We start from the raw sequence: 12,583 nt of genomic DNA, 5'->3' as shown, positions 1-12,583 counted from the left end.
CTCATCATACACGAAAAGATGTGTAATGTTCCTCGCCTCATTGTTGTTATAAGGCGTCCACCTAAACTGAAATAATAAATAACAAATATTAGACCAAAAATATAATTATTTAAAACAAAATAATTTAGTAACATACACCCTATTTGAACTAACCCCAATAATGTCAATTGAATCAATGATCCTCCTATATCGCAATAATTTATCCGTATCTAATCTCGTCGATGGCCTATAACTTTTCCACCTGAAATGGGCATAATTAGTTTTTACTTGCAAAATTAACATATATAAATAACAAAAAAAATAATATATTGATGAAATTAATTTGTACCTCAATGCTAGTGAAAAAATGAGAGGATAATGGTGCCTAGGGGCTCACTAAGGTATTCTATACCATGCCCAAGACTGTAAAAGAGGCAAACAACTTACAATCTCGGTGACATTGTATTTCATCGCACGACAAAGCTCACGATTAAGGGATGCTAGAATAGCAGAACCCCAACTATAGTTTGGAATCTTAGTAAAATCAGTTAAAAGAGGTAGTCACTTCATATGAACCCTAAATCCTGATTTATCTGGAAACAATACCCAACCAAATATCATCATTATGTACGCTCTAGTGTAACAGATAATAGTTTGCCCATCAGTATTGTGAGGTAATGCTCCAATAAACCACTGTAAATTTACAAAAAATTCTTTGATGTTACTCTCATCAGGAATTACTCCAAGTAAATCTTCACACAATACCCATATATTTCAATCATAAAATTTCTCCCACACTCCAATGAAATCACTCACAGGGATTCCATCCACACGTAAGCTTAGTTGAAACACAACATCCTCCAAAGTGATCGTACATTCTCCGTATGAAAAATGAAATGTATGTGTCTCAGGCCTCCAACGTTCTACAAGTGCACGTATGAGTGTCCTATCATAATCAAATACTGAAATCATCTGTGCAACATGCCAAAAACTAGTCTGCCTAAGAAATGGTTCCATTCTTGAATCTAGATGAACCATCATATTATAATGCCTACTTTTTAAAATTCAAGCTTCATGTACAATAACAAAATAATATATATAAGATTTAAATAAAAATATTATATCAAAATTATTATAATTATAAATTACTATAATACAAAACTAAATTATCATAATAATTATAAATATTTAATAGAATTTTATTTACATTCCTCAATATAATAATTATAACAAACAATTATAATTAATTCAAAAGATAATAAGTATTAACATTTGCACATATTTCTACATATAATAACAGAATCAATAATACATTAAATTAAATACAAAAATAACTAATTATAAATTAACTAAATATATTTAAAAATTATTTTACCAGTGTTAACAGCTTGCTTCCAATATGATCAACAAAATTAAGTCGATATAAATTGTTATCCATCTTCCGTCATTTCTGTTGTCTTCACTATCTCTGTTGTTCTCTAATCACTCTCTCTGGCCTCCTTTCTCTCTCTATTCACTTCACTTTCTTCTTGCTTCTTTCTGGTCTAAAGGTATATGGTAGTCATTTAAAATCGTCTCCAATAACGTCAAGAGAAGTCGATTTTAGCCGTTTTTCTTGCAGTATAAAAGTCGATTACAATCGACTTGTTTGGATCCAACGCAAAGTCGATTAAAGTCGACTTCTTTGAAGAATGGAAGTCCATTGAAGTCAACTTCTTCAAAGGCAAAAATGGAATGTAGAAGTCATGTGTAATCAACTTCTGTATATATGTTTTACGACATTTATGTAAAGGAAAAAAAAAGGGGCACATGTATAATTTAATGTTAAAAAAGCTGCATTTATGTAAAAAAAAGCCCATTTTTTAGCTTTCATATGTTTCTCCTAGTTCCTTAAATCATAATATTTGCTATGATTTTGAGTGTTTGAATCATTATTTCAGGGGCAAGACAAAAGCGGCTAAGGATCTTCTAGATAACCGAATTCAGGATAGATAGTTCCCCTCCCCCCTCCCCCTCTAGGTCATCTAAAACTTAATGTGGATGATGCGGTTTCTAAGGCTCATGAAAGTGCTAGATTTGGGGATCTAATAAGAGATATTCATGGTCAAGTTATAGCTAGTTCTGCACGGGATTTAATTTTTTTTCTCCCCTTAGTCGTTTAACTGTGGAGAATATTCTATGGACTGCATTAAGTGATCTAAAATAATATTCATTTAATTTGGATAGAAAGACTCTAAGGATGCCTTGTACTTAATGTTAATTATTCGAATTTGTAATCATCTACTCTTTCATCTAATTATTGCAATTATAAGTCTTCTAAAATTTATTAGGTTTAAACATATTTTAAGAGAGAGAAATAAGTGTGTTGATATTCTTGTCATTGTAATACATTGCAAGTTGTCAAAATGGGCTTAGAATCTTTGAGTATGCCTCCTATTTTGATAAGAGTCCTCCTTTGTTATTACTCTCGTTAAGTTTAGACATTTTAGGTGTTTATATTACTAGAATTAGTGGCTAGTCTTTACTTTTTCTAGACTTTTTAACCTCATTGAATAGAAAAAAAAAATTAATTTAATCTACATTAAAAGGAGTGGGCTTGACAATTAAACAACTTATGTAATTGAGTACTTTAGTATCTTAAGTATAGTTGAAAGGGGCATTCGAATTTGTTTAGTGTCTTCATTTTTGAGGTTTTGATTTTATCTTTTCCATCTAAAACCGATAATCTTCTTTAGTTTCCAATATTACACGTCAAAATAACTTGAGATGTGATACATGTGAAACCAAGGATAAGGTATAATGTGTAAGATTAATTTCTTCAATTGATTTTTGTACTTTTTCCTAAAGTAGGTTATCAGTCTTATTTAAACTCTTTCTTTCTTTGTCTTTTCATATTTGCTTGCTTTTTTATATGTATCATATTTCCTACCTTTTTGCGCCGCAATTGTCCTTTTTTCTCTTGCAAAGTTTAATTCATTCTTGGGGTTTCTTCTTTTTTGTAATGATTATACGCATCATTTTCTAATTATATCATTGGAATTGCATCATCTACTGTTTATATAATGTTATTATCTTCTTTCACATATTTGTGGTTAATAAAGTAGTATTGTTAAATCGTTTGTGACTTGTGTCCGCAAATATTACGTGATATCACTCTATATCTGCAAGAGCTATCCATCCGATCTAATCTAATTTCCCTCCAAATTGGTTAAATTCAAATTTTATTTTTTTTGAATGCATAAAAGACAGTGTAATGTTTTGTTATAAATAGTTATGTATTTTCGTTCAAAAATATGCACGTCTTTGTTATTACTTTCTTCAAGTTAAATAAGTGCGAGTTATTCATGTTTGAAAGGTTCCAACATTTATGGATCCGAATATCTCCGAGTCTATTGAATTTGTTTTCATTGACAATGATCCAAATATTTTTGCGTTCATTAAAATCAAAAGTTGTGTATTTATTTTATTAATTGTTTTTTCAAGTTGTTAAGATACGTGCTCCAATTGAGAAAGACTGGGTACATGTGATGGCATCTCAAAATGTTGAAGTTTGTGTTTATATATTGGGTAATTTTACCGTACGTCCGAATGATGGTAAAAACAATTCGACCAAACATGAATACTTAATGTTTGTTCCTTGTACTTGTTATCCTTGTGCAAGATGATATTATATCGAGGCATGGTCTAGATTTTATACTTTCGTAGATTCATTTCTTTAACAAACTAGTATATTAACAAACCTGAACCAACACAATCACACTATCTGTGTATTACAAATACAAATTGCAAAAAGGATTAAGGGGCGGGGGGATAAAGCTAGCTATACAACCACACAACCACTCAGCAAAGCTGAAAGAGTGAAAGTTAGTCCAAGTTAATTGTCTTCCATCGCCTGCTTACTTAGCCGATCTCTCTCTAAGCAGAGAACATAATGGTCAGATGCATACCGATTCCTGCGATTGTTTTCTTATCCCCAATCCATGGCCGACATCAGTAACACTGGTCCACGGCATGCCAGTTACAATCATAGAATCAATTGGATAAGAAGGAGAAAAAAAACAGAGAAGGGCAGAAGAATGATGCCTATGAAAGATTACTCCCAAGCGCCACTGTAATAGACTAATTGTCATTGGGTGCTGCGTGTTAATCCACGCCGTGTCACATTTCTGGGTAAATGAGAGACTCCGTTAGGCATCCCAAATTAAGAGGGAGAAATCAGGGCAAAAAATGGCAGACAAAAGAAAGCAAAAGCAGTAGTGCATCACACGGGAAAATTTAGTCAATATTCACCAAGTAACAAAAATTTCACATTTATAAAAATTTGAACATTCTAAGCTTCTAATTAATTTAACTAGTCAAGAAAACAAAAGGAGTAACACAAAACCGTTAGAGGCGGATTCTAGGTTCAACAGTGTTGAAAACTAGTGTCAAAAGTAAAAGATTACATAATAATATAGATATACTAAAATCAATATTCAATACCACCATGATGCCAAAATAGTATTTATGAATGCCAAAATCTAGACAGTTCAAAGATAAGAGTCAGGAGATACTTGACATAAGTCGAATCAATCCATTTTTCCTCATTGCTTTTTAGTGATTATGTCTAGGGGGACAGACACAGTCCACTCGAACCCGCAATAAAACATACCAATGTGTATAAGCCCTCATTTAAACAGGTGACCCATTTAAGCCCACATTTCAATGGACCAGTCTGCTCAACTACTTTTTTCTTTTGTCTGTAAAGTTCTGCATTTGCTAACAAGTCCAAATGGTGCACGCATCAGCCCCAAATGATTGCTTATCGTTTAACTATAAAAATGGCTAATAACAACAACCAACAACCAAGTTATATCCTATTATTGGATGAAGTCAGCTAATAAAACTATAAAAAATGGTTTTAATAAAACCATTAAAAAAGTATATTAATTTTTATGCAAGTAAATGGATTGACCCATAAAACCATGCTCCAAACCCATTTAACCCAGGGTTTTTTGCAGACTGACCCATCTCTAAATTAGATAGACCATATTTTTGTGGTCCAAACCCATGTGCACAAATCACTCATATTTCACAAGAATATAAAAATACTAACATCAACATTCAGATTCAAGTAGATTTGACCATGTTTCTGAAAACTCACTAATCATAAATAAAGATTATACAAGGACACAGATACTAACATCAATAATTAGAATCAAGTATATTTTCCATCATGTCACCAAAAAGCACTGATGAATGCCAAAATCTAGACAGTTCGAAGATAAGAAATCAGGAAAGATACTTGACATAAAAAGATCAAGCATTGCAATAATAAAACTAATCCTTACTTCCCTCTTGTTTATATGTGATTATGGGGAGTGGGGTTTGGGTATGCAGAACTCAACCGAGTCGCATACCTCTTTCTTCTTTTCTTTTCTTTTTTTTCTTTTTGTGAAGTTTATTTGCTACCAGGTCGAAGGGCCTGCAGGTCTGCCCAAATGATTTTACATGCAGACCAACATGATATAGAAATACTAATATCAATACTTAGATTCAAGTAGATTGACCAACATGTTGCCAAAATGTACTGATGAATGTCAAAATCTAGACAGCTCAATATAAGAAATCAGAAAGATACTGAGAGGACTCTGCAAGTCTGCACTGCAAAAGTAAAACTGATCCATTTATCCTTTCTTGTAAGTGATTAAGAGCAGGGGGGGTTGGGTATGTGGACTAACCCAACCTGGTTCACTAAAGCCTGCAGTTAAATGGACCAATCTGCTTGCATTTGAACAGTTTAGCGTTTAAAAGGCACCATGGACCGATCCACATACCATTTTCTTTTCTAAGCTAGCAAAGTTTATTGGCTACCATGTAGCCTGCGGATCTTCCAAAAATGATTTTCATTTTAACTTTAAAAGTGGATAATAAAATTATAAAAAAACATATTTTATGATGATAAACAGACTTACTTGTGAACCAGCAGACCAAACCCATTAACCCATAGGTTGTGTGGATCAACCCACATAGACCCGCAATTATTCAGACTATAATTAGTTTGCTCCATACCTGTGGACCACAGATTACGTGGACAGGTCTGCAGACTGCAGCCCATATGCCCACTCACGGGGTGCTGTCCATCCACTCAATGCCACATTTCAGTGCAAATGAGACACCATTAGTCATCCCAAATTATGAAGGGAAATCAGGAAAAGAGAAAAAGAAAAGGGTAGACAAAAGAAAACAAAAGGGAAAAGGATTGAATTGATATACCATACTAGAAGATTTTGTCTTTGTTAATTGAGAAGTCCAAATAACAGAAACATTCAAACATGTCATATTCTCAATCCATCATACTCTTGTTTTAAATATGTGAACGTTCTAACTAATTGAACTAGTCAAGAAAACTAAACAAACATCAACTGCTGGGTATGTGGGCCAAAGCCCACCTAGGCTTGCAAGTATGCAGACCAACCCATTAACCTGCTAAAAATTTTAAAAAATACATTTTAATATATAAAACATAAAATGAATTTTAAAATTTTTTAATTATTTAAAAAGTAAAAATTAAAAACTATATCTATGCGGGCCAGCCAACAACCAACCCGTTTAACCATGGACCTATGCAGGCCATATTAAATATAGGCTCATTTACATGTGGGTCTACACAGACTGACACATTTAACCATGAGCTTATGCAGGCCAACCCACATACCTATTCAATACAAACCCTCTTTGGAGGCAAATTATATGTTCAACAATGAGTTCCCAAAACTCATTAGTCATAACTAAAGATTACACATGGATATATATATATATATATATATATATATCAATATTCAGATTCAAGTAGATTGACCAACATGTTGCCAAAATGTATTGATGAATGTCAAAATCTAGACTGTTTGAAGATGACAAGAAATCAGGAAAGATACTAGACCTAAGAGCACCCAGCTTTGCAATAATTAAATTAACCCATTTTTCTTTCTTGGTTATATGTGGTCATGGGGAGAGGAGACTCACCATGCATGACCAAGAGGATTTTATGGAATTTCAATGTTGATGAAAAACTGCAATACACAAAACTTGGTTGCATTTGCCAAGGGCTTTCCCATTCATTTTCAATTACCAAAATAGGAGGCCCAGGCTAAAAATACAAAAAAGAAAAAAAAAATGAACCATTTTCTTTCAGGCTCATAGATTTGTAGTGGTAATTAGTAGAGAAAACCCAGAAACCAAAGCACATTTGGAGCCCATGATCCAGGAAAATGAAATAATTTAAGGCGCAGTTTGGGTAAACTTCTAGAAAAGTTCTTGTAGGACAAAAAAATCAATATAAAAAATGAATAGAACTTTCATAAGTTAAAAACAAGTTATCTCTTCAAATTTTAGATAAGTTAAATGAAAGAACTTCTCAAAAAATCAAAAAACATAAGTTGTTTCTAACTTATGAAAGAAGTTTTATTCATTTTTTATACTAGTTTCTTCTCCTATAAGAACTTCTTTAGAAGTTTACCCAAACTGAACCTATATCCATGGAAAAATATCCCTTGAAAGTAACAGTAAAACTAGTAACAGATTAAATCTCTACAATGGTTAAAATTCCCAGCCTCAAACCATTTGTAGAAGAAAGCAAATGAAATGAGCAAGAAAGCCAGTAACTGCATATTAAGGAAAGAAGGAAGCCCCAAAAATAAGAATTACCTCCCAGAAATTAGCTGATGTTTGGCACTGTTTACTGGGCCCTTTACATTACTGAACCGCTTTGCTCTGTTCTCTTGTTCTTTCTCCACACGCATAGCAGTTACCTCCTTCTCCATAGCAGCTACTTCCCTTCTCATCTTCTTTGCCTCTACTTCCATGGCTTTGGTTAGTGTATCTACCTTCTTTGCTAACATCTGACAGATAATGATCATTGGAAACAATTAGCAAGAACTATCATTTGTAAATAAGAAGGCAAGGATTATATACAAACACAGTTAATAAACTCAACACTTACCTCAATAGCATCGTCTTTATCTTTTAAGCTTTGATCTTTCTCATGACCAGCTTTCCTCAAGGCTATGACCTCTTTCTGAAGCAGGTCGTACAAAACACTTGGAACACTATTATCTTCTGCATCCACTGTTGGGAAGTCATTTGGCTTATCATCTGAATTTCCTTTCCAATTATCATTTGCCTCTCTCTCTTTGGTTTCTTCAAGTGATTGGTTGAATGTGTAACTAGGAGGTGTTCCATTCAGTAGAATTTTACTCCTTTCCAGTGTTCTTGTACCACCATCAAAAGATTTAGATGTTCCTTTAGCATGCTTCAAAACTGTGCTAGAGGATAGGGATGACCTCAGTTGGGAGGATAGTGTTCTTTTAGACAAAAACCCATTAGAGGTTAGTTTTGAGAAGTTATCAGCTCCCCCTAGGGATTGACGACGAGAAGGACCGTTGCTCACACTTCTTCCATCTGAGGTGCTTCGATTATTACTGTTAGAATTTCCTTTCAAACTCTCCTCTAGCACTTTAAGTCGTAATTGATATTTTTCCTGAAATTTTTTAAAAGTTTACCTTGAATAATGAAAGAACTAATCACATAAGTTAATATATATGAACCAGATTATTACTTTCAACTGTCCTTCAGATTTTGCAGCACGCTCAACTATAGCAAGCTTGTCCCGAAGTTGCTGCATTTCTCCCTATAATGATTTAATAAATAATAAATGGAAAGCAAAGCCAAATGCAAGCAAATTTTCATCAAAGAATCACAAGAAAAAGGGTAAAGAACGTAGAAGACTCAACCACTAAATCCAAATGAATTAGCAGAGTAAAATAATAATACTACCTGCAAGAATCGACGTTCTTCAAGCCATTGCTTGACAGGCATCACTTTATCATTAGCGTCTTTCCATTCATTTGCAACCACAACGGCAACTCTATTTGCTGTTACTTTGGCACGGGCCAATTCCCTGTCTAGAGTTTTTCTTTCTTCCTAAAGAATATCAATAAACCATGAAAAAATAAATACAATATTAACTAGAGGAGAATATAACCAATAATAAAGCAACTGGGACTTCAAAATTGCTGAAGACTTTATCGCATTACATTCATTTCTTGAACTTTCCTCTGATAATCTCTCACAGCATTTGCAGCTGCACCACCCGCAAGGACAGTCTCTTCTAGCTCCCTCACAGTTTGGGTGAGCTTTTCAACCTCTGCTACCTTCTGTCTGTGCATTTTGTCCAAAATTTTGTTTTCTTCCTGAGAAAGTTGATGTCAAAGAAAGAAGGTATAAGTTAAATATCATGGTTCTGATGTACCAGGAGAGGAGAGAGAAAAGTTATACAAGATTGCAATACCTGGCAAATCTCAATCTGTTTAATTAGCTCTTGATTTTTGTTTTGGAGGTCATCCACCATGGACGCCTTAGCCAAAGCAAACTGAACAGTCCTCTCAGCTTCAAGCAATGCAGCTTCTTTAGATTTGGTAAGGCGATCTAAAGCTTTGTTATCATCTTGTAGTTTAGCAATCTGCAAGGAATAAATGGAAGGTAATAAAATAAAAAATCATTTGTTATAAGCCAGCTTCAGTCCTTCCATCAATTCTTTCTCCAGGGGATTACAATATGAACTCCAAAAACAAGAATATACCTCTTGCCGAGCAAGCTTGAGTTCAGCCTCCAAAGGAGCAAGAATTGCTTCTATTGGAGGCATGTCATCATCTTTTTGAGCAGCATGGACCCTTCGTAGAGTGGCTTCAGCTGCAAATTGAGCTGCCATTGATGCTTTCTTTTCATCGTTGATTTTCTTTATTTCAAGATTCTGCCAGAAATATTCAATTCACTAAGCATACCATGTAACCTAGGAAAATGACCCATTACTAAAGTCAACCAAGCCTACAAGCAATACCTTGCTTTCTAGAAGAGATTCTGTTAGTTTTAGCTTTCCTTCAACTTTTGACAGTTCTTCAGTCAGCTAAATACAAGCAAAAGGCAGAAAAGTAAGCTGCATTTCAAGTTGACATAAAGCATCCAGCAATATGAAGAAAATGTGAAAAAGCAAATGAAACATGAATAAATCAGAGCATGGTAGAGGGAAAAGCTTCATACAAAACCCACTTCAAAATACCACCAGCAACCAAAATCTAACTACTATTTTATAAAAGAAATATTATTAAGAAAAGAAAGGAAATACAAGAACGAAAGGAATCAAAGGATAAATTAAAGTATCTAGCAGTTCAGTAGGTAAAAATGCAATGGCTGCATCTGAGTACAAGCCATATAATAAGCAACATAATGACTCTAAAATATAAAGTATAAATATTAGACAACAAAACTATTAAATCTCAAGACTTCATTTATGGTATCGAACAAAAACATTAAAATCAAAATCTATTTTACCAAGAAGTCAACACAAAACTAGATTAAGAGTGTGTACAATTACAAAATGCCATGTAACCAAGAGAGAAAAAAAGAGAGAAGTTTCCTTTTTTTGATAAGTGGTTCTGCCACTGTTCTTTTTAGCTGTCATTGACGATAGTTGCACAATAGTAAGCCATTAGATAGATTCAATTTTAAGGAAAAATAACATTTTACTCAATTATACTTTATTTGAAATATTCAAAATAATATTATGACTCATTAATTTCTATCTCACTCATTAATACCAAGGGTAAAGCTGTTCTCGCTTCTAACTTTAAGAAGTACACACCCCTCTCCTAAGACATGAGATATTCTACACTTTAGTCCATCTTAATGTGAACAAACCTCTTAGTAAAAGTAAAAAAACTATAAATGAGCTTCCCTGAGCCATTATTCCTCTATCTTCAACTTTTAGTATTATGTAGTACAACACTAGTTTAGAACATCCTAATATTGATTAAAGGACTTTAGAAGAAGAAATGATGTTCTAACTTTTAAATTAAAATACTACTACAATTGACATTGAAACTTCACCTGGAATCTTCATTTCATCTTCTAATATCCCATAGGTGATAATATTAATAGGGATTCAAAACTAGATGTCAATGATGCTAAGAGTCACAGAGAGAAAAGGCATCCTTAAGAAGCTCGTTCACATTGAAATGGACTAAAGTGTAGCACACATGAATCTCTCAAGAAAGGAGAATGTAGTTTTTTCAAAAGAGAAGGTAGGGAAGTGTAATCCAAGCATCTATCAGGGGAGGAAGTACTTTATCCTACAGTCAGAATAACTCGTTATTGAGAAATGGATTTTCCACATTTGGTCAACACAAGTAAGAGCTTATCACAATGACATAAGAGCCAGAGCACTAAATTTAACATAGACACTTTCTTTCAAAAGTATTAGCTATACATACATTCATACATACATAACTTGAAGTTCAAACATAGTAATCACACATAATTACTTTCTAGATTCTAATATGTCAATAATGTGTTCACACCAGTAAAGAAAACAAGACCTGGGTTAACCCCAACACCACGACCAACGTGCAATTGGCACTAATTAATTAGTAATAATTTTAGCTAAATAGCATAATAAATAACAATTTAAAAAAGAAAGAAAGAAAGAAAGAAAACAACACCCCCAATCAATGACTAGAAAGAACAGCAATAGTTAACAATAATTGAAAAATTAGAGGTGACCTCTTCAACGGCCTTTTCTCTGAGTCGTTCAGAGAGCCTCAAGGCTTTGATCTCAGCCTGCGCTTCCGATAATTCCCTATCCTTATCTGCGCGCGCAAACACACGCACACGGTGATAAACATATAATAACGAAAAAACAAAAAACCCAAAAGAAAAACAAAAAATTAAGCTGAAGAACAATTCGGATCGAGCTGCATTTTCGCACCTCGAACTTCATTCTCGAGGCGATTGAGCTCCACCTTCACCGGATCCGAGCCGTGCAACAGGTTCATGAACTCGTCGGCGTCCATACTCGGCGGCCTCACAGCGCCGCGCCGCCGCGACGAGCCTTTCCCCTCCTTGAACGATCCCGACACCGACAGCGTCGCCGGCGTCGCACCGTCGCCGGAAACCTCCGCCATCGCCGATCTAACCGAGAATCCAAAAAACTCTCCTCTCTCACATCCAAATGCTCACACCACCAGATTCCAAATCGCACGCGCACACAACAAAACCCGGATTCCACACCACATATAAAGAGCCAGAAAACGCGACCTCGAAAATGGTGGTTCTAGAGAGAGAAAGTTCGGAAAAAAGAGAGAGAGACAGAAATAGATGCTTTTGGTTCTTTCTTTCTTCCTTCTTATGTTTCTTTTGTCTTGTTTGTTTCTCTCTCTATATTCGTGATTTGAATCTGCGTGTGCGTCTTAGAGTGAGATTTAACAAATGAATAAAAAAAGAACAGTGAGTTAGTGAGTGAGCTTTGCGCTTTGCAGAGAGGCTTTGCCGTTTTAAGTTAAATAGTGAGCGAGACAGTGAGTGGAAACTACACACTGATTTTAACTCTTTGATGTTAGCAATCTAATCTAAATTTTGGGGCTGGGCTTTAACGTGACCTTGAAGCGTGATGCGCACCGCATGTGAAGGGAGGGGGGGATTAAGATTTTTGTGTGCGTAGTGCGCGCTCTGGTGTACTTTAGTGAGCTGAGACCTTAGCTGGTTTAACATGTGCAGACAAACGACACATATG

General features: G+C 34.5%; 1 protein-coding gene across 2 annotated transcripts; it reads right to left on the bottom strand.

The window, feature by feature from the left end:
• Positions 1-3,667: 3,667 nt before the first annotated feature.
• Positions 3,668-12,369, bottom strand: LOC113868490 (microtubule-associated protein 70-2-like). Of its 2 annotated transcripts, XM_027504116.1 has the most exons (12): positions 11,780-12,359; positions 11,575-11,660; positions 9,857-9,922; positions 9,599-9,769; positions 9,308-9,478; positions 9,054-9,209; positions 8,794-8,940; positions 8,576-8,647; positions 7,961-8,497; positions 7,666-7,859; positions 6,031-6,094; positions 3,699-4,145 (listed from the first exon to the last, which is right to left on the bottom strand). In XM_027504116.1, the coding sequence occupies exons 1-11, from the start codon at positions 11,973-11,975 to the stop codon at positions 6,085-6,087; spliced, it is 1,806 nt and encodes a 601-aa protein (XP_027359917.1). In that variant the 5' UTR covers positions 11,976-12,359; the 3' UTR covers positions 3,699-4,145; positions 6,031-6,084. The 2 variants fall into 2 exon arrangements, with proteins under 2 accessions (XP_027359916.1, XP_027359917.1); XM_027504115.1 differs by lacking the exon at positions 6,031-6,094 and having other exon boundaries at positions 3,668-4,145; positions 11,780-12,369.
• Between the last annotated feature and the right edge of the window lie 214 nt (positions 12,370-12,583).

This window comes from Abrus precatorius, unplaced genomic scaffold (assembly GCF_003935025.1).
Source record: "Abrus precatorius isolate BTA unplaced genomic scaffold, Abrus_2018 Scaffold6, whole genome shotgun sequence".
Taxonomy (NCBI): domain Eukaryota; kingdom Viridiplantae; phylum Streptophyta; class Magnoliopsida; order Fabales; family Fabaceae; genus Abrus; species Abrus precatorius.
This window is presented reverse-complemented; position numbering and strand designations above follow the sequence as displayed.